We start from the raw sequence: 22691 nt of genomic DNA on the forward strand, positions 1-22691 counted from the left end.
CTGTCTCTATGTACCCAAGTCTTTCTGCTACATAAAAAGTGTTGCCTGAGGGATAGCCTGTGCTCTCAGGAACAATTCTGAGAATCACAATTGATATAGGGAAGCAAACTATGGCCTTAAAATAATTACAAGATATTCAAGGTGCTCCCAGCAAGTAAAAACAAATCTTTACACATTTTATACCCTTTGCTAGTAATGTTTCTTCCTCTTTCCTGAATATTTGGAGGTTGCAAAAATTAGGAATAGGTCTGTTTGTGACTCTTTATTAAGATTTGAAAGAGCAGAACTTTATAGAATTAAGAAAACTTGGGGCTGGGGATATGGCCTAGTGGCAAGAGAATTAAGAAAACTTAAGACTTCTATTTTCAAAATAAGTATTCCCCAGCCCCAATTTTCTAACAGATATTTCTATTTGTTGAGCTGCAGGCTCTATTCAGTTGCCAATGTTTAGAAAAAGTTGCACATTACCTAAATTCTCTTTCTACACATTACCTTAAAGTCTTGTGGGTAGATTCACTGACCACCGATGTAATATAAACTAACAGCAGGCAGCCACTACTTGCCTTGCATCATATCAGTTATATTGTCTCTATTCGTCTTTTTTCTCTTTTCTATGTCTTTTCCTCTTTTTTCCTGCTCTCCTTTTTCCTCTTTACTCTTTGTAAAGGCATAGGTCAGACACGTTGACCTAGTCACCCAATCCAAAAGAAATCTAGTCAGTCCTCTGTGTGCACAAATTTGATTGGAGCATATTATCCAAATAAGAATTTAATCTAACATTGTCTCAACAGGTTTCTAATACCAACTGTTTGGTAACATTTCTTACAGCATGGAGAGAAAAGAGCAAGTTGGGAGAACCAGGTAAGCCATGTCTCCTGTCACGGGTCCCTTTCCCAACTCTCGGAAGCCCAGTACTCTGTCTGTGGACAATTGCCCTATTAGATGACATAACGTTTTTCACAGAAGCCTACATCAGTGGTCATTGCCAGCAGCGCAAGTATTATAAACAGCTAGTCTCTATGCAAAATGATAATGACTTGGCAGTGTTTGTAAAGTGCAAGCATCCATCCTGGTCTTCAGGAGGGGAAGGCAAGGTTCAATTCACCACTAAAACTGGAGAATCAGTTCTGGTTTGGACTCCAATCCAAAGCTTTCCAGGTATGGCCTCCTTGTTCTGCCACTTCGTAGCCTAATTCTAGCCTGGTAGTGAGAATAGTGAGGTGAGGGCTAAGTGGGAAAGTAGCTCATAAAAAATCACCAGTATTTGTGCTCTGCCTGTTGGGTGACTGAATGTCTCTGTGTCTCAGTTTCTTTGTGTTGCCTAAACCATGGTACACATTTTTTTTGTCAGTCTTGGGGCTTGAACTCAGGGCCTGGGCTCTGTCCCTGAGCTCTTTTGTTCAAGGCTAGCGCTCTACTACTTTGAGCCACAGTTCCACTTCCAGTTTTTGAGTGGTTAATTGGAGAGAAGAGTCTCATGGGGACTTTTCTGCCCCAGTTAGATTAGAACCTTGATCCTAGCCTCCTGAGTAGCTAGGATTAAAGGCGTGAACCACTGGTGTCTGGCTCATTCTTGGTACCTTTTATCATCACAACTAACTTGTAAGGGAGACTCCAGTATTGTGTTCATTTTATATTGTCTAATGTTTCATGTTAAGGATGCATAGAAGATTTGACCTTACATCTCCTTGTTTCTGTAGCCTTGAATCATTAGTTATTCTAGTGGATTAAATTGTTTCTCTAGTCAACTCAAAAGTTGTAGAATCCTATTACTTCAATAAAAAATTTAAAAAAAATCTGAGTCCCAGTGGCTCATGCCTGTAATCCTGCCTACTCAGGTGGCTGAGATCTCAGGATTTGAAGCCAGCCTGGGTAGAAAAGTCCATGAGACTCTCGTCTCTAATTAACCACCAAAAAGCCAGAAGTTGAAATGTGCCTCAAGTGGCAGAGTGCCAGCATTGAGCGTAAAAGCCAAGTGAGCGGTTGAGGACCTAAGTTCAAGCCCCAATACAAACTAAAGAAGAAAGAAATTCCATTAAAGCACACCTAAGCCAGGCACCAGTGTCTCATGCCTGTAATCTTGGCTACTCAAGAGGCTGAGATCTGAGGATCGTGATTCGAAGCCAGAAAGATCAGGCAAGTCCACGAGACTCTTATCTCCAATTAATCACAGAAAAAGCTGGAACTGGAGCTGTGGCTCAAGCGATAGAGCGCTAGCCTTGAGCAGAAAAGGAGCTCAGAGACAGGGCTTAGGTCTAGAGTTCTAGCCCCAAGCCAGGCAAAAACAAAAAACAAAACCACTTAATTTGACATTGTATACTGAGTTAATATGCATATATGAATCTTAAACACACTTGTGTTTTCTTCCTAGGAATGAAAACGTTTTGAACTGCTTAATTCCAAGGCCTAATGCAATGTTTAAGCTGATTTGCTTTCCCTGGGCAGGAAGCGGCTCCAGTTACCTGGCCAAGTGGGGTGAAAAGATGTCTGATCTGATAGAAGGTATGTTACTTTAAAAAAAAAAAAAACCATTATTTAAGCAATCTATAAATTCAGATGACAAGCATGTAACGGCATTTGAGTTTATTGACTTTCTTGGATTTGTAGATGTATCATTCTTAATAAATTTGGAAAAAATGTTCCCATCATTTTGTCTTCAGAACTTTCTACCTCTCCTTCTTCTGCTTGTTATATTACTTGATAATGTCCCAGTGGTCACTGAGGCTAGCCTTGAGCAATTTTTAAGCTATTTCCTTTCTGAGTTTATATTCGAATCTATTGCTGTCTGTTTAGGATCTTCTTTATTGAATTCACAACAACTGAACTGTTATCTTGAAGTATTGCAAAACTAAAGAAAGTTTCTTGCTGGGCACTGGTGGCTCATGCCTGTAATCCTAGGCACTTAAGAGGCTGAGATCTGAGGATTGTGGGTCAAAGCCAGCCCCTAGCAATAAAGTCCATAAGACTCTAATGTCCAGTTAACTTCCAGAAAATCGGAAGTGGCACTGTGGCTCAAAGTGGTAGAGTGCTAGCCTTGAGTGAAAAGCACAGGGACAGTGCCCAGGCCCTGAGGTCAAGCCCTACTAATGAAAATAAAAAAGAAGTTTCTTCCTTCAGTAGTTTTCTCTTCGTATTTTCTTTTCAATGTTTCACTTTACAAAAAAAGACTTTATTTTTATTCAACTATTTTAATGGCACAAAGTAATAGGTTTTATTATTATGATATTTCCACACATGCATGTAATATATTTAGAACATATCTACGCTTCCCCTACTGGTTTTTCTTAGTTTTCTTTTTTGTCAGTGCTGGGGCTTGAAGTCACCCCTACTGTGTTTTTCTTATTCTTCTCCCCCTCTTCTACTTTCCACATCCCTAAAAGTTCCACTTTTTCTTTCATGTCTCCCTCACTCCACCTAAACTTCACCTATGAGAGAAAACATCTGCTATTCCTCTTTGTGAGTCTGGGGTATTTCACTTAACATGATCTACTTTCTTGTATATGACAAAATGCCATCATTCTTTATGATAGAGCCATAACATTTTGAATATAAGAAGTATAAAAAGTTATAGGCCAGGGCTGGGGAAAAAAAAAGAAGTTATGGGCTATGTTCTCCAGATTTTTGGCATGTCTACTAAGGTTTTTTGTTTGTTTTTTGGCCAGTCCTGGGGCTTGGACTCAGGGCCTGAGCACTGTCCCTGGATTCTTTTTTGGTCAAGGCTAGCACTCTACCTCTTGAGCCACAGCGCTACTTCCAGCATTTTCTGTTAATGTGGTGCTGAGGAATCGAACGTAGGGCTTTGTGCATACTAGGCAAGCACGCAACTGCTAAGCCACATTCCCAGTCCTTGAGTTTTGATTAGATGTTAAACTTTGTGAATTTTACATTGATGTGGGAATGGTTTTGTTGTGTACCTTTGAAGGATATTAAATTTCACTCTAGCAATCTGTTATTTAAGATCAGAGTGGTTCTTTTCTTTTTTCCTTTCTTTCTTTCTTTTTTTTGCCAGTGCTGGGGCTTGAACTCAGGGCCTGAGCACTGTCCCTGGCTTCTTTTTGCTCAAGGCTAGCACTCTACCACTTGAGCCACAGCGCCACTTCTGGTTTTTTTCTATATATATATGGTGCTGAGGAATCGAACCCAGGGCTTCATCTATACAAGGCAAACACTCTACTACTAGGCCATATTCCCAGCCCTTGGCATAGTTCTTGGTTCTGGAAAAACATGTTGTGCATACATTCAACAGGAGATAACTTGTCATTGCTTCTTAACTAATGCAACCTGGAATGCTACCCACTCAGGCTCATTTTGAGGTATTTCATCAGCTTCATCTTCTTTAGACTGCCAAAGTAATATAAAGAAACTTCAAATCTGCCTAAATGCAAGACTTTGACTTAAGAATTTAAAGGCAGGTGGGCACCAGTAGCTCATATATGCCCAGCCCAGGAAAACTCCATGAGGTTCCATCTCCAAAATATCCAGCAAGCAGCAAGCCAGGGTGGAAGCAGAGGTCAAGTGGTTCGGTGTCAATGAAGCAAGAAAGCCAAGCAAATGTGAGACCCTGAATTCAAACTTCAGTACCAGCCCAAAAATAAAATAAAATTAGGCTTTCCCAATGTCTACTCCATCCAGAGCCTAGGAAACCCCAAAAGAGTTCTTGTTCTTTCCCATTGCCATTAAGATGATATATTTACTTTTCATAGTCTACTTTTCATGAAGATTTTAGAGCTTAAGTTTTCTTTGTTTTATGTAGATGGACTCAGTTCTAGCTCTCCAATTTAACACATTCAAAGCTTTTCTCTTTACTCTCTTGGTCACTCATGAAACCTGATATCTCTTTTCGGAAATAGGCAATGGTTGCCAAAGTCATCGTTTCATTTGTATGTAAAACTGCTGTAATTTTCAGCCTCCTGGGTAGCTAGGATTCCAGGACTGAGCCACCAGTGCCCAACTCTATTGATTTTCTTATTAACACATTCTAAAATGCAGCTGGGTGTTGGGTGCTCCAGCCTGTAATTCTAGCTACTCAGGAAGCTGAGATCTGAGGATCAGAGTTTGAAGCCAGCCTAGGCAGGAAAGTCTGAATGTGGAGCTGTGGCTCCATTGGTAGAGCACTAGTCTGGAGCAAAAAATAAAAAATAAACTCCAGGACAGTACCCAGACCCTGAATTCAAGTTTCAGGACTGGAACACACACACACACACACACACATACACACACACACACACACGTACACACAATCTAAAATGTTTACCTTGGAATTGGGAATTTAGCTCAATGGAAGAGCACTTGTCTGACAAGTGCAAGGCCATGTGTTTGGTCCTCAGTGCTGAGGGAAAGAAAAGCTATAATGTTTATCTCACCTATACTTATTATTTGCTTCTTTGAAATTGATTACACTATGTTAATATAAGGCCTTTTACAACAAATGCTGGATGGGGTGCGGGGAAAGAGGAACCCTTCTCCATTGTTGGTGGGAGTGCAAATTAGTACAACCACTTTGGAGAACAGTATGGAGGTTTCTCAAAAAGCTCAATATAGACCTACCCTATGACCCAGCCATACCACTCCTAGGCATCTATCCTAAACAGCAAAACCTAAGATATCAAAAAGACATTTGTACTTCCATGTTTATCGCGGCACAATTCACAATAGCCAAAATATGGAAACAACCCAGATGCCCCTCCACAGATGAATGGATCCAAAAAATATGGTACTTATACACAATGGACTACTACATAGCAATTAGGAATGGTGAAATATTGTTATTCGCAGGGAAATGGTCAGAACTCGAACAAATAATGTTTAGCGAGACAAGCCTAGAACACAGAAAACAAAGGGGCATGATCTCCCTGAAATATGACTGTTAACAAAGGGAGACGGAGAGACAGTAGAGATCAAGTCTGTGAATACTATATATGTTCTTGATACATTGTATATTGTATATATGTCTACCTGACCTAGAGAAGGGATAGAAAAACAGGACGTAAGATATCACAAGAAATGTACACACTGCCCTACTATGTAACTGTACCCTTTTTGCACAACACCTTGTAAAAAAATTTGTGTTCAAGTAATAAACAAAAAAAATATATAAGGCCTTTTAAAAGACCCTCAGTATCTCATTCATTATCTGCCTGTGTTCACTGTGTTTCTGAATCTCCAGTGCATGCTGTAAGATTTGCTGGAAGAGAGAGTCGATTCCACGAGCAATTTGCAAGTGACATATGCCAGCAAGCAGACGAAATTATTGATGCTCTGCTGCCAATCATTCATGATCAACCATTTGCATTTTTTGGCCACAGGTAAATTTTGTTTTCAAAGATATCTTGATGCTGGGCGATGGTGGGTCATGCCTGTCCTTAATGATTGGCTATTATCACCCTTGTCTTTCCCTCTTTTAGCTTTGGATCCTGCCTGGCTTTTGTGTGTGCACTGCACTTAAAGGAAAAATACAATGTGGAACCAGTACATATGTTCTTGTCAAGTGCAACTCCTTTCCATGTAAGTGAGGGTGAGGGAAATGATGAAATAAAACTTAGAAGTCAGGTGTGGGTGGCTTATGCCTATAATTCTAGCTATGCAGGAGGCTGAGGGCTAAGGATCACCATTCAAAGCCAACCCAGGCAGGAGAGTCCATGACACTTTTTTTTGCTAGTCCTGGGGCTTGAACTCAGGGCCTGAGCACTGTCCCTGGCTTCTTTTTGCTCAAGGCTAGCACTCTGCCACTTGAGACATAGCTCCACTTCCGGCTTTTTCTAGATATGTGGTGCTGAGGAATGGAACCCAGGGCTTCGTGTATGGGAGGCAAGCACTCTACCTCTAGGCCACATTCCCAGCCCCTCCATAACACTCTAATGTCCAGTTAACCAACAAAAATTTAGAAGTGCAAATGCAGCAGTGATACTCACTAGACACCATGTTGAAAATAAACTATGCAACTTATGGATGGAGTCAAGAGGGAAAAACTGGGAAAGAGTGAGGTAAGGGCTGGCATTGTCCAAAAAGAAATGTACTTTCCACCTGACTTACGTAACTGTAACCCCTCTGTACATCACCTTTATAATAAATGTTTTAAATGTATGCAAAAAATTGGAAGTGGAGCTGAGGTTCCAGTGGTAGAGTGCAAGTCTTGACCAAATAAAAGTAAGGGACAGTGATTAGGCTCTGAATTCAAGACCAAGTATTGGCACACACACACACACACACACACACACACTATCTTTTTCCCTTGTTGCAGTGTGAGAATGATGGCAAGGTTACTATTTGCTATTGAAAAATCCCTCACAGGCTGGGAAGGTGGCTTAGTGTCAGAGTGCTTGCCTAGCATGCATAAAGCCCTGGGGTTTGACTCCTCAGTATCACATAAAAAATAAAAAATGAAAGAAATAAAATTGAAAGAGAAAAAAACCTCACTTCTCTTCCAATACTATTCTTTCTTCGTTTCTCTAGACTGTACTTTCACCATTACCTACTTTCACCTCACTTGCTTGTTCCTCTCCGAGCTAATACTATCTGTGCTTTTCCCCTCATGTTGGGTTAGTCAGGAAGTGAATCAACTCTCCTAAGATTAAACAGCTTAACAGAAGAAATTCAGTCCCTTGAACTCAAGGTCAATTGAGTTTATTATTAAAGGTTTATTAATTTTACCAGGCAAAATGAAGAGTATGCACTGAGGAGCTGGAAATGTGGCTTACAGGTAGAGTGCTTGCCTAGCATACATGAAGCCCTGGGTTCGATTCCTCAGTACCCCATAAACAGAAAAACCTGGAAGTGGTGCTTTGGCTCAAGTGGCAGAGTGCTACCCTTGAGCAAAAGAAGCCAGGGACAGTGCCCAGGCCCTGAGTTCAAGCCCCAGGACTGACACAAAAGAATAGATATATATGCTGAAGCATGATTTCAGGCTGAATGGTGGCCTTGGGCCTACTTATTTACCAATGTGCAAGTGTTAGTCTCCAGAGCTATATTCCTTGCTTTCTTGAATGTTCCATGTCTCCTGTGGTCAATGAGATAAGGAGAGGCACCCGATGACCTTGCCTGAGTCCTCACATGGGAAATGGGGCCCAGAAGAGACAGGAGAACCAGAAAGAACACAACAAATAAGGTCTTTTAAAAAACTTGTGTAACTAGAAAGCATCTCAGTTAGTTATTGAGCTACAAGCACGCAGTTGTGAATATGTCAGTTCTTCTTACACAACCAGAGCCAGGAAAAGAATCCTTGAAATTTCCAAAGGAAATAGGGATGACAAATTTTTGGAATCAGTGTGTGTGTGTGTGTGTGTGTGTGCACACGCACATGTGTGTGCCAGTCCTGGGGCTTGAACTCGGGGCCTGGGTGCTGTCCCTGAGCCTTTCTTTTTCCTCTCTCAAGGCTAGCACACTAACACTTGAGCCACAGATCCATTTCTGGCTTTTTTAGTCAAGTGGAGATGAGAGTCATGAACTTTCCTCCCTGGACTGGCTTCAGAGTGCAATCACCATAACTAGGATTACAGATGTGAGCCACTAGTGCCCAGCTCATGGAATTACTGTATCTTTCTAACCCAGCTCTGTGATCTCTGATATTCTTCCTCCTCCTCCTCTTCCTCTTCTTCCTCCTGCTCCTCCTCCACCACCACCACCACTTCTTCCTCCTCCTCCACCTCCTCATTTTTTCTGATACTAGGTCTTATACTCAGAGCCTGAACACTGTCCTTTTCCACTTCCAACATTTTGCTGGTTCACTGGAGATAAAAGTCTCATGAACTTTCCTGTCTGGGCTGGCTTTGAACCATGATTCTCAGATCTCAGATTCCTGAGTAGCTAGGATGACAGGAACAAGCCACCAGCTCCATTTTTTCTCTCTCACTCTGGTTTAAGTTGAGGAGCAAGGGTGTTTTCTGAAATATCGGATCTGTTTCTTGATGTTTCCAGTCAAACTACTGGCGGGCTCAATTTTCCCAAATAAACCAACTGTCAGAAGAACAAGTTAAACATCACCTTCTGGAACTTGGAGGCACCCCCAATCATATCATTCATAACAAAGACCTTTTGGACCAATGGCTGCCCATAATACAGGCAGACATAAGCATCCTTCAAAATAGCAAGTAAGTACAATAACAGACAGGTTTTGTTTGTGCGCTGGTATTTAGAGCAAAATATACATTGAGAGTTCACAGAGGCTGCCTACTTAGGGACATAATATTCTTGGATTTCATTTTCTTTGAGGCCATCTGTGATAGTCATACTGACCTACTGTTGATCTTGGACACAGACTGTATCGATAAAGGATGACTAGCACACCGCCTGGACAGAAAAAGTCCATGAAACTCTTATCTCCAATAAACAACTCAGAAAAAGACAAAAGTGGTGCTGTGGCTAAAGTGGTAGGGAGCTAGCCTTAAGCACAAAGGGGCTCAAACAGCGCCCAGGCCCTGAGATGAAGCCCCAGGACAGTCAACAAAAGAAAAAAAAGAATATAACTAGCACATATTTTATTTAAGATATCTATAGATAGATGATTTATCACATAGTTTTATTTATTAAATAAGTTAATACCAAAGCGCTCTCATCTTCCTAGAGGGATCACAAACAGTAGGCTACCACTTATTGTGTCTTTCCTATTCATTCAGATCTCATATCCTTGACCTTGACCATATCCCATCCCACTTCCTGTCCACTGCCCAGACGTCACTTGTGTTTCTCTCTCATTGTCTGATTATCTCCTTCGTGTCTGTCTCCCAGCTGTTCTCCCAGCCACAGCTAGGTTCATTCCCTTGTTGCTAGAGTCTAGTTCAGCATTCAACATCCAAGTATGTTTGTGTTGGGGTGACAAAACTGAGAAAAGGTGGAACCCACTCTTTTCTTTTAATCAGTCATGGAGCTTGAACTCAGGGCCTGGGCACTGAGCTTTTATGCTCAAGGTTAGTGCTCTACCATAGCTCCACTTCTGGTTTTCTGTCATGGACTTTCCTGCCTGGTCTGGCTTTGAACTGCAATCCTTAGAGCTCAGCCTCCTGAGTAGCTGGGATTACAGGTGTGAGCCACCAGTGCCCAGCAGAACCCACTCTTGTTTGGGACATCACAACCCTCCTCACTGGACTCTGGAGAAAGAGCCAGGAGATACCTAGGAAATCCTTTCTGAGATGGAAAACCTAAAAACACTGCTGACAACAAGCTTGACTTGATGCAACCCCAGTGCCATCTTCTTGTCACCCATGCAATCTAGAACTTAGATCACGTTGAAAAACAGCCTCAATCACAAGCGAGCCTGATTTTGATAGGGAGACATAGCCCTGGTTTAAAGAAAAGTTACGTTTCTGGGACCAGTCGAAGGGGAAATGGTGAGGCCGGTCTGTGTTTCATTTCACTGAAGTTATTAATAGAAAAGGATGCTGGAATTTTGTGTGAAAAATCACCAAAAAATGAGTTTTTATACTTACAGCTTGGGGATAACCTCTCTGAAGACCCACTCCTGTGATTTTATCTGCTTTGTTGGAGCCAATGACATAATAAAGGATATGGAAGGTGAAATCATTTTTCTAATTTAGGATATTTTGTTACAATACTTATTTGATGTTTTGTAGCAAATGTCCCCTAGTACTCACTACAAATGAGCAGAGAATGGTGTCCGAGTTTTATGTGGTATAAATGAATTGCTGTTGGTTTCATCTGAAACAAAAGGACCTGGGAAATAGTTCTGTATACTGGTAGGTCTTAGAGAAATTAAAAATATAGGACACAGATGGCTGGGAATGTGGCCTACTGGTAGAGTGCTCGCCTCGCATACATGAAGCCCTGGGTTCAATTCTTCAGCACCACATATATAGAAAAAGCCGGAAGTGGCGCTGTGGCTCAAGTGGCAGAGTGCTAGCCTTGAGCAAAAAGAAGTCAGGGACAGTGCTCAGGCCCTGAGTCCAAGCCCCAGGACTGACAAAGTGTGTGTGTGTGTGTGTGTGTGTGTGTGTGTGTGTGTGTGTGTGTGTGACACAGAATCTGAGACATTGGAAGTAATGAAAGCTCTAAGTATCAGCTCTGAATGGTGTAGTAATGATCAAGTAAGCCTTGAGTTGTACTTCATAAATGCCATTTGTTATTGTTTTTAGCCTGGAAAGATGTCACCAGTGGGAACTTCGACCTTTATGTGCTGCCTGGAGGTCATTTCCATCTCGTGGATCCTGCCAATGAAGACTTTATCCACAAATGTATAATCAAATGTCTAGAACTATCATCCTTAGTCAACTCTTAGCTAGTTTTCCATTTGGTATTGTAACGGACAAAGTAATCACACATTGCTCTTCTTGGTTATTCAGACTGTAGCTCATTAGTTTTATTCAGAGTTTGCAAATTAGTGCGTTTTTACTATCAGGGGATTTGTTACACTCTGATGTATTTCTTTATACGCGGGGCTGTGGGCAGACAAGCAGGTAACACATACTTCTGGAAGGGTCTTTTATTAGAGTCTTATTTGCCGGGTCAGGAATGTGGCCTGGCGGTAGAATGCTTGCCTAGCCTGCATGAGGCCCTGGGTTCCATTCCTCAGCACCACATACACAGAAAAGGCCAGAAGTGGAGCTGTGGTTCAAGTAGTAGAGTACTGGCCTTGAGCAAAAGAAGCTCAGGGACAGTGCTCAGGCCCTGAGTTCGAGCCTCAAGACTGGCACACACACACACACACACACACATACACACACGAATCTTATTTGCTTCTCAGTTTTGGGGCAGTTGCCAACAATATTCATGCTTGATAATTTATCTTTTTTCTCTTCAAGTTTGTCCTTCCTTCCACTTTCTTTCCTTCCTTCCTTCCTTCCTTCCTTCCTTCCTTCCTTCCTTCCTTCCTTCCTTCCTTCCTTCTTTCCTTCCTTCCTCCTTTCCTTTCCTTTCCTTTCCTTTCCTTTCCTTTCCTTTCCTTTCCTTTCCTTTCCTTTCCTTTCCTTTCCTTTCCTTTCCTTTCCTTCCTTCCTTCCTTTCTTTTTTGTCATCAGTTGTGGGGCTTGAACTCAGGGCTTGGATGCTGCCCTGGATTCTTTTGCTCAAGGCTAGCACTCTGCCACTTTGAGCCACAGCTCCATTTCTGGTTTTCTGGTGATTAATTGGAGATAAGAGTCTCAATGACTTTCTTGCCCAGGCTGGCTTTGAACTGCAGTCCTCGGATCTCAGCTTCCTGAGCTGCTAGGATTACAGGAGTGAGCCATCAGTGCCTGGCTCTGTGTGTGTGTGTGTGTGTGTGTGTGTGTGTGTGTGTGTGTGTGCGTGTGTGTGTGTGTGTGCGTGCGCTGGGGATCAAATTCCGGGGCTTCCTGCATGACAGGCTAACACTGCCACTGAGTTCCACTCCCCCTACCTCCTTCACCCCAATGGTGAAAATGACGGCAGGAGGAAGTGATTGAAATTAATTATGGCTTCACTGGTATACTATGGCTTAAAGCTTGCCTAATTTTTAAAAATATACACAAGTGCCACTTAATAAGAAAATATAACTGATGCTTTATTGAAAGATGCAAACCCCCTAGCTGCGAGCACAAAAGCTGAGGGAGAATGTGAGGCCCTGAGTTCAAGCCCCAGTCCTGTGACGTTCCATCTCCATGGATTACAGTCCTCCCAAGGACAAACGAGGTACAGTCTAGCCTGTGGGTAGAGAGCAGTCAAGCACATTGCACAGGCTGCTTCAGCCTCACTCTGAAATCACTGGATGTGGGGAGAGAGCAAAGCAGCTGAGCACAAAGAATGGGGAAAAAAAATGAAGAGCAAGAATAGGGAGGATTGGCTGAGTCAGCACAATGGCAGAGACCTGTAGCAGGGAATGAAAAACCACCATGTTCACCGAGCTGTCTGACCCTCGAGTCTGTCAATTCCCACCCTGTGTCTGGTTATTGAAACCAGCTTCCACCATTTTCCTTCTTTCTCTCAGTTCTTCACAATAAAGTCCATAGCCTAATGTAACTGATGTCTCTTCATGACAGCCTACACTTTGAATTATATATTAAAACGTTAACTTTTGGGCTGGGAATATGGCCTAGTGGCAAGTGCGCTTCCCTCATATACATGAAGCCTTGGGTTTGATTCCCCAGCACCACATATGTAGAAAATGGCCAGAAGTGGCGCTGTGGCTCAAGTGGTAGAGTGCTAGCCTTGAGCAAAAAGAAGCCAGGGACAGTGCTCAGGCCCTGAGTCCAAGCCCCAGGACTGGCAAAAAAAAAAAAAAAGTTAACTTTTGAAGCATCCATATATTTAGAATCCTTGCACATCAGTTCCTGGTTTTGTCACCATCTTAATGTATGTAGTGTCTTAGTAACTAAGATTAAGGGAAACATATACAAGAGTCATTTCCCAGAATTAATGTCACTTTTTTTTCCAGTTCTGGGACTTGAACTCAGGGCCTGGGCACTGTCTCTGAGCTTTTTTTGGCTCAAGGCTAGCACTCTACCACTTGAGTCACAGTGCTATTCCTGGCTTTTTCTGTTTATGTGGTGCTTAGGAACGGAACCCAGGGCTTCATGCATGCTAGGCTAGCAGTCTACCACTAGGCCACATCTCCAGCCCTTTTATCTCACCTTTTAATATAGTACAAGTAATATAAAATGAATTGTTGGGAGGCTATTTGAGTTAGACTTCACATAATAAACTTGAGTTAGAGTTAGAAATAGCCTTGAACAGAGTCAAGGCTCATGCCTATAATTCTAACTACACAGGAGGCTGAGATCTAAGGATTACAGTTCAAAGCCAGTCCATGTGGGAAAGTCTGTGATACTCTTATCTCCAATTTACTAACAAAAAGCCCAAAGTGGTAAAGTACTATCCTTGAATGAAAAGCTGAAGGAGAGCACCCAGGCCCTAAGTTCAAGATCCATGACTGGCACCAAAAAAAAAAAAAAAAAAAAGAAAGAAAAAGCCTCAAGCACATTATGCTAAACGTTGACTCTGTGAGCATTTAGGTTGAGACTATTTCCAGAGCCTCCACTGAAGCATTTGTAAGAAGGTATTTAAATAGATGATTATTAATTTATAAGTTGTTTAAGCCTGCCAAACAGGAGTCTCATGAGAGTCTCAGCAAGATTGCTTAGAGACACTTCCCAGGCCTGGAGTTCAAGCCCCAGAGCTAGCACATACACACACCAGAAAACATGAGACTGTCCCAACTGAGCTATTTGAGTTCCAAGAGAATCTAGTTTCTAAAAATAGATTTGATTGATGAGAAATCAACTTTAATTGTCTTTCACTTAGACATGACACAACTATAGACTCATGCAATTGTAAAAACTAATACAGAGTTCCTATTATAGGTTTTTTGTTTTGTGGGTTTTGGGGGGGGGGGGCTGGTCCTGGGGCTTGAACTCAGATAGGGCCTAGACACAGTTCCTGAGCTCTTTTGTTCAAGGCTAGTGCTCTACCACTTGAACCACACCTCTATGTTAGCTTTTTTGGTAATTTATTGGAGATAAGAGTCTCATGGGCTTTTCTGCTTGGGCTGGCTTTGAACTGAGATCTCAGCCTCCCATGTAGCTAGGCTACTGGGTGTGAGCCACTGGCACTTGGCTCTATTATAGCTTTTTATCCAGTCTTCTCTACGGGAAACCTCGTCCAGAACTACAGTGTAATATCTCCCCTAAGGTGCTGACTGCTACAGACAAGATACAGAATTTTCTAGGACCACAGGGCTCTCTCCTCCGTGGTCCTTCCATAGCCACCAGACCCACACTCCCTGGCTATCTGACAACTACTATTTTGTCCTTTCCATCTATAAATCTTCTGTTTCACAACTGCGATGTAAGTTGGATCACACAGCACTGTTACGCTTTGGGTCTTAGTTGTCCCTGAATGACGATATGTTGAAGTCTTTTGTTTCCAGCCTGTAGCATTGGAGGGAGGTGTGGCCCAGTGGGAGGAGGTTGGGATATTGGGGGTGTGCTCACGAAGGGGTCATCACTAGCCCACACTTTCCTTTCTTTCTCCTCTTTCCTGACTACAATGAGGAGAGAAGTATCCTCCACAATCCTCCCTCCACGATACTCAGCCTCACTGCAGTCCAAAGACAACAGGATCACGTGACTGTGGACTGACCATTCCAAAACTTGTTGGCTCAAACAAGCCTGTGCTCAAGTTGTGTAGCATTTCATCACAGCCGAGGACAGCTGGGTCATGGAAGTACACAATGTTTTCAGACTGGTGTTTTGTACTCCACATAATTTTCTGGAAATTCTGCTAGTATACATAGAAGATGGGTTTTTGTTTGTTTGTTTCTTTCTTTCTTTTTCTAAACATGTAGTTTTTTTCTTTTAAGTAAAGCAAAGCCAACCTATTCCTCCAGTAATTCCATTCCAGCCCTGAACTTAGATGCGGGGAAGAGAGAGGTAAAGTGGGCAGGGGGATGTGGAAAGGGAGAGATTTTTATTCTAGGTGATCGCAAGTTAGTTTGCCAACAGTTAATATGAGATCATTTCCTTTCAAAGGACTTTCAAACCATCAAGGAAGACTGGGCAGTGTTATACCTTATATTCCTGATACAAGTGAACAGAGGAACACAGCAGTGCTATAATTTATCACCTAATACTCCCTCTCCCTCCCCATTGTTACTGGATACTGAGGCTTTAACTCTGAGCTTCACATGCTTAGTCAGCTTATTTGCTCACAGCTGGAACTCTACCACTTGAGCCTTGCCTTGCTTCTGGAATTTTGCTGGTTAATTGGAGGAAAGAGCCTCTTGGATGTCTCTGTGTGGGCTGCTGTCAGACTGAGATCCTCAGATCTCAGCATCCTGAGTAGCTAAGACTATAGACGTGAGCTACCAGAACCCGACATTACATTTAGTCTCTTGATTTGCCTTAAATATAAGAATTTTCAGAAGAAATAACTATTTGATGAATAACTATTTGAAGAACCACAGATAAAATTTATCATTTTCACCTCTCCTTTTCTTTCTTCCTTCCCTTCTTTCCTTTTCCTTCCTCCCTTCCTCCCTCCTTTCCTTCCTTTCTTTCATTTCCTTCTTTCCTTTTCCTTTCTTCCTTTCCTTTTCCTCCCTCCCTTCCTTTCCTTTCCTTCTTTCATGGTACTGGGGAAAGAACTCAGGACCTTGTACATGCTAGGCAAGCACATACAAGTCACAAACTCAGCCCCATAACTATCTTTAGAAAAACATTTCAACTTATTTGTGGTATATAGCTTTTGTTTATTTTTATAGTGTATAACCCTTGCAACAACTCTGTGGAAGTAATACTATTTTCCTTCTACAGATAAGGCTTGATAGGACTGAGTCACTTTTCCAGTAAGTACAGATAAGGTTTAACCAATATTTCCCCACAGCACCTAGTAAGGAAGTCATGGGGTAAGGAATGGAGCCAGGAATACATGTGACTTCATGGTGACCAAAGGAAGCATCTTGCTGTTAATTCCTTTGATTTCTGAGGCAGTGTCTCACTGTATACTCCAGGTTGGCCTCAATCTTGTGACCCTCTTATCTCAGCCTCCTGAGTGCTAGGATGACAGACATGCATCACTATAGTCAGTGTCTATTAATCTGTGTCTGTCTCTGTGTGTGCACACGCGTGTGCACTCGCATACACCAACCCTAGGGCTGGAACTTAGAACTAGACACTGTCTCTTGAGACTTCTTTTGAGGCTAGTGCTCTACTATTTGAATCACAGCTTCATTTCCACCTTTTTGTTTTGGTGGTTAATTAGAGATAAGAGTCTCATGGATTTGCTGGGCACTAGTGGCTCATACCTGTAATCCTAGCTACACAGGAGGCTGAGATCTGAGGATCACTGTTCAAGGCCAATGCAGGAAAGTCCATGAGACTCTTCTCTCCAATTAACCACCGGAAAACTAGAAGTGGAGCTATGGCTCAAAGTGGTAGAGGGCTAGCTTAGAGCAAAAGCACTCAGGGACAGAGCTCAGGCTGTGAGTTCAAGCCCCACAACCACCACCATGAAAAAAAAAAAAAAGAAGAGTCTGATGGACTTTTCTCAGCCTCCTGAGTAACTAGGATTACAGGTGTGAGCCACCAGCACCCAGCTTGCTCCTATTAATCTTAATAAACTTTTTATTTCTGCAATAGGACTAGCTCACGGTACAAGTACAGATAAGCCAAATAAGTCATAGTTGTCAAGTTTTTATATACATATGTCCAGAACAAGTGTCTTATAAAGAACTTTTAAAGTCATCTGATTTAAGTAGTCAAGTTTAGTTAACTAAACATTACAATTTGCTAAGCGCAAAAATCTACAATCTACAGCGTTCACATTGCATTTCCCCCTAACCCACAGGTTATAACACCACGGTGAAGTGTTCTGCTCTGCTCAACTGTTAATTCCGTATTTTCCTATCAACTCTTTTGCTTTAGAAACATAGGCAGTCATGGCGTCTTCCTTGGACAACCCTGGAAAGATAGGAACAGGTTAACTCCGTAGTGGTGCTGCGGAAGATTGAGAGGGGCTGTTTGAACGGGGTGTCAGCGTTAAGCACCTTTTTGGAGGCTCCAGGCTTCCCACTTGGCCTTGCCCTTTAAGTCTAGCATTACTGGACATGCTGCCAAGAAAAGAGACAGATGGTCAGGTATATTTTGTGTGGTGCACACCTGTCAACCGTGTTCAAGCCAGCATGGGAGTGTTTCTCAAAATGATGCTACTGCTACGATACCAATGTTAATGTCTCCAATGATGGCCTGTTTGTAAAGCCCGTAGAGTTCCTTCAGTTCATCATCCTCCGGTCTTGTTCTCAGCTTCCTCACATCTTCTGTGGCCTTGTCAAAGTCAGCCTGGTGCAAGAAACAAAGGCACAAACTCAAAAGGAAGCCCAGGGGCTGGGAATGTGGCTTAGTGACAGAGTGCTTGCCTAGCCTGCATGAAGCCCTGGGTTCGATTCCTCAGCACCACATAAACAGAAAAGGCCAGAAGTGGTGCTGTGGCTCAAGTGGCAGAGTGCTAGCATTGAGCAAAAAGAAGCCAGGGACAGTGCTCAGGCCCTGAGTTCAAGCTCCAGGACTGGCAAAAAAAAAAAAAAAAAGGAACCCCAGAGTGCATTTGCTCACACTATGCATGCCTGTCATAATTTCCAGCTTTTTCCCACCAAGGAGTGGCAACTCAAAGAAGAGGGTTTCCAATGGAAATGAATTATTACTACTCAGTTTCCCCCAGAATTATCCTAATTTATTTGGACTCTTAAGTACCTTTCTGGGCCTGTACCTGACAAAATAAAATTCTCTGAGGTTTGAACTCAGGGCTTTTCACTCTCTTGGCTTGCTGGCTTACATGGTCCTCTACCACTTGAGTCACACTTCCAGCCTGTTTTTTTTGCCAGTTACTTCAGAGATGGGCTTTTCTGACCAACTGCCCTTGAACTATGATTCTCTAGCTCTCAGCCTCCTGACTAGCTAGAGTTACAGGTGCCTGGCTCAAAATAACATTCTTATTATTGAAGAGGTCCAGTTTTTAAAGAGGCCTAACACTCAAGATAGCTTTTCTGATACCATCTTCTTCTTCCTAAATGCTGACTTTACTGCCCCAGGATGCTAGTCCTGGGCACCCCCTCTCAGAGACTGTATACCCACATTCTACAGTGTCGGCCACACATTCCTAGGTAGAGCAATGACTGATTTCTAAGGCAAGATTCCTCACTTAGTTGAATTGCTTGTCCTTCCTTTCTGCACAGAATTGGTTAGCAGAACCTCATATATAAATGTGCTTCAGTGGGAAATGTGGCCTACCCCATCATGGGTAAACTCTGAAGAGTTGGGAATGTGGCTTAGTGGTCGAATGCTTGCCTAGCATGCACGAAGCCCTGGGTTCGATTCCTTAGCACCATATGCACAGAAAACACCAGAAGTGGTGCCATGGCTCAAGAGGATGAGTGCTAGCCTTGAGCAAAAGAATCTCAGGGACAGTACCCAGGTCCTGAGTTCAAGTCTCAGGATTGGGATAAAAAAAAGCATATCTTGGGGGGAATTAGAGGCTTTCTATCACTATACCAAATACTGGAGACAACCTCTCCTGTTTTCTTTTAAAACCTTTTATATTCTCCAAGTTTTCTATTAGGGGCATGTATTGTGTGTCTATAATAAGAATAAAATTAAAGTGCTCGCGTGTGCCACCCAGGGCAGGAGAGGTAGGCATCGTCTTCTTTGGGAACATCCTATCTCAGGGGTACTGGTTGCTGACGAGTTCTGTCCTACACCATTCTCCAGTAACACCAGCTCAATTCCTTTTTGGCAAAGCCAAGCCTTGACTAGTATTCTAAGGTTTCTCCCAAGCCACGTGAGCGTCCTGCGTTCCAGGAAGGAGCAGGTGGAAAGCTGTTCTTCATACTTTCAAGACTACAAAGCCATGAAGTCCCCTAGCGGATGTGTTGGGCTCCTCTACAAAAGGGCGAAGCCCTGACAGCTTCCACTGCCACTTCAGAGCAGCACTTAGCATCCTGCTTTCTCGGTCCAGCCTGCCCTTCCTGGCACCGGAATTGGATGTGTTCCTGCTCCCAGATCCCCTGTGCCCTGGGGTCTCTCCCTCTCTGAGCCCAAGTATGGACTGCCATGGGGGTGGGGACTCGCTTTGCACACATACCCCCTCAGGTCTGAATTGGACTTTGAGGCATACTGCTGTGGGACTTCTACACAAAGCATCCATCTCCTCTGAGATGCTGCTTCAGAGGAACAAAACAAACAAGCCAGCGAGTAAACGCCACTGCAGATCGAGTGGACCATCCCTAAACCAAAACAGAACAAAAACAACCAGATCTGAAATGTCCCCAAACTGGAAACTTTTTGAATGTTGATATGATGTCACAAATGGAAAATTCCACATCTGTCATCACACAAAACATAGGTGTGAGAAAAATATTCTCTATGACTCTACATGTAATAAGACTTACATGTAACATATTTAGGCCTGTAGCCCATCCTTAAACCATTTTATGTGCATGCAAATATTCCAAGGTCTGAACAGAGAAAACAAAAAATCTGAAATACTTTGACCACGCATTTTGGATCAGAGATGCTTGATTTGTGTCAGTCTTGGTGTGGGGTATATTAGGATTATACATAGAATGCAAATATTCTTCTTTCTCTTTTTTTTTTTTTATTTTTGGTACCCATCCTAGGGCTTGAACTCAGGGCTTGGGCACTGTCCTTGAACTTTCTTTCCTCAATGATAGTACTCTACCCATTGGAGCCATCACTCCATTTCTGGCTTTTTTGGTGCTTAATTGGAGATAAGAGTCCCATTAACTTTCTTGCCAGGGCTTTGAGCTACAATCCTCAAATCTCCGCCTCCTGAGATTAGCCAGGATTACAAGTGTGAGCCACTAGCCCTGGGCAAGAAGAATGCAAATATGCTTGATTTGATTTGAGGGGCTTTGCCTCCCTCCTGGGTCCCAGGTAACAATGTCCTGGAGGTTCATGATGGAGTGCTGGCGGTGGCTAAGGCAGTCTGCCTGAAGGAGCTCAGAGCCAGAGGGAGATGAGCAAGTCAATGGTGACTGTCTTGTAAAGGAGGAGGAGCCACAGCCATGGAAACGAGTCAGGATTGTCAGCCCTGAGGGAAGACACTACAGAGCCTTCCCAGAGACAGATGGAGCAATGAGATGGTGCTTTGCCAAGCCTGGAGCAGGTGCTGGTTTTCTTTGGTGGACAAGGGCAGGAAAAGCTGCTCTAGGCAGGCTGAAATGTACTAGAAACTCAAAGCCTTGTAAATTGTATTTATTCCTCCACATACTTCATAACTAAGGGCAGGCATACATATTGACCTTGTATCTACAGCCAAGCCTGGCAGACTACTAGTAGGTGGTAGAGCCAGATCTGAGCCCCTCAGGCTGTTTAGCAAACTGTCAGATGGATTAATAAGTGGGTAGGTATTAGAAGGAACAGAAGAGTATCACACAGGTGATACCACATATTGCTAACCACATATTGCTATTTCCTTTGAACCAAGTTATGGACAACACTAGTCTCCAGTTGGTAACTTTTGTGCCCTACGGAGCTGGATTCATGAATTTGTTGAGGAATTTCAACCTCATGGAGTGATTTCGCAGCATCAGCTAGGAAGGAAATATGTGCACTTAGGATGGATGCTAGTTTCTCCTAATGAGGTAAACAAACATATTGCATTTTCAAATTAGATTGGGAAATGATAGCTGAATTAGAAATTTCATTTACTTTGTTGCTTCCAGAAAAGTCTGGCAATATTACTTCCTCTAGAATAAAGAAATAGAAGCTAGGTGCCAGAGGCTCACACCTGTAATCCTAGCTACTCAGGAGACTGAGATCTGAGGATCATGGTTCAAAGCCAGTCATGGCAGGAAAGTCTATAGGATTCTCTTCTTAACCATGAGAAAAAGCTGGAAGTGGAACTCTGGCTCAAAGTGGTAGAGAGCTAGCCTTGAACAAAAGAAGCTCAGAGAGAGCATCCAGGCCCTGAGCAGAGTTCAAGACCCAGGGCCAGCACAAAAACAAACAAACAAATAAATAAATAAAAGTAACTATTCAAGTCTTTGGATTTGAAGAAAGTTCAAAACGACTCAAACCTAGCTCATACATACAAAGATATCTAAATGCTCAACAAGTGTGTTCTTACTGTGCATTTATTCTACGCCTGACACTGTTTTAGATGTTCACGTCACAGTCTCTTCAAACAATGTCACAGGCTAAGAAGGGGCAAGGCACAGGATTGAACCTTGACAACTCCGTGCGAGGGACACACGCGCATATACACATGCTCTATGCCCAGGTTGGTCCTGGGCTTGAACTCAGGGTCAGGGTGCTATCCCTTGGCTTTTTTGCTCAAGGCTGGTTGGTTTGAGCTACAGTTTCACTTCTGGCTTTTTGGTGGTTGATGGGAGACAGGAGTCTCATGAACTTTTCTGTCTGGGGTCCTCAGATCTCAACTTCCTAAGTAGTTGACATTATAGGCATGAGGCACTCTTTCACGACTCTTAAGGATGTGCTTTTAGTATCTTCAACAAGGTAACATCTTACTCAAGGAGATTGTTAAAGAAGTATGCGCATTCCGGGATATGTTATGCATTGCAAAGTTATATTTTCTCAGAATATTTAATGCTGAGAAATTGCTCGGAATAGAGTTCGGCACAGAAACAACGCTGGTGCAGTAGCATTGCAGCTGTATTGCAAGCGCCTACGTGTGTGCGACCATCAGTGCACCCGAGACACAGGGCAGTGACACGAGGAGTCCTCGACCCTGGTACTGGCGCTTAGTGCCTGGGTGCAGGAATTCCTGGGGGCCATTTCTCCACCTGTGCTCTCTCTCCAACGTTGTCCACAGTGAGCAAGTCAATCGGACCCAGTTTCTAAGTCGGGTCTTCCCAAAGCTCTGCTGAGGCCGAGCGCAAGGAGCAGGCTGGAGCTGGGCTCCCTGTGCTCGGCTCCTGCTTATTTTCCACTCGGTAATCTAAACCCGTCCCTGGGGCCCGGGAGCGTCGCCATGGCGAACCTGCCAGCAGATGCACCTTGCACGCTGTGGGGCAATCGCCTGTGGGGGGCTCCTGGCGCGGGCCGGGGGCTGTGAGGAAGGCCAGCAGCCGCTGCCCAGGGGTTGTCTGGCCCTGTCCCGCCCCGCAGGCTCGGTTCTGGGCCCGAGCATCCCTCCCGCGCCGCCGCCCGCGGTCCCGTTACCTGCAGAGACATCGTGACGGATCCGGGCAGCCACCGCTCCCCCAGCGCTGGGACTCCGCGCCGCGGGGCCGCTCCTTAAGGGCCCGGCGCCTC

At 43.4% G+C, this 22691-nt stretch overlaps 2 protein-coding genes across 2 annotated transcripts; one reads left to right on the forward strand and one right to left on the reverse strand.

Moving 5' to 3' along the window:
- The first annotated feature begins 789 nt into the window (after positions 1-789).
- On the forward strand, positions 790-11590 carry Olah (oleoyl-ACP hydrolase). Its single transcript, XM_048367800.1, has 7 exons — positions 790-861; positions 2372-2502; positions 6167-6305; positions 6405-6504; positions 8914-9086; positions 10424-10506; positions 11085-11590. Exons 1-7 carry the CDS (start codon positions 830-832, stop codon positions 11225-11227), a joined length of 801 nt encoding a protein of 266 aa, XP_048223757.1. The 5' UTR covers positions 790-829; the 3' UTR covers positions 11228-11590.
- A 5493-nt stretch (positions 11591-17083) lies between these two features.
- Acbd7 (acyl-CoA binding domain containing 7) lies at positions 17084-22638 on the reverse strand. The gene is made up of 4 exons (XM_048367766.1): positions 22599-22638; positions 17621-17738; positions 17447-17509; positions 17084-17360 (listed from the first exon to the last, which is right to left on the reverse strand). The coding sequence occupies exons 1-4, from the start codon at positions 22608-22610 to the stop codon at positions 17281-17283; spliced, it is 273 nt and encodes a 90-aa protein (XP_048223723.1). The 5' UTR covers positions 22611-22638; the 3' UTR covers positions 17084-17280.
- Between the last annotated feature and the right edge of the window lie 53 nt (positions 22639-22691).

The sequence above is a fragment of the Perognathus longimembris genome, chromosome 18, assembly GCF_023159225.1.
Source record: "Perognathus longimembris pacificus isolate PPM17 chromosome 18, ASM2315922v1, whole genome shotgun sequence".
Classification (NCBI taxonomy): Eukaryota; Metazoa; Chordata; class Mammalia; order Rodentia; family Heteromyidae; genus Perognathus; species Perognathus longimembris.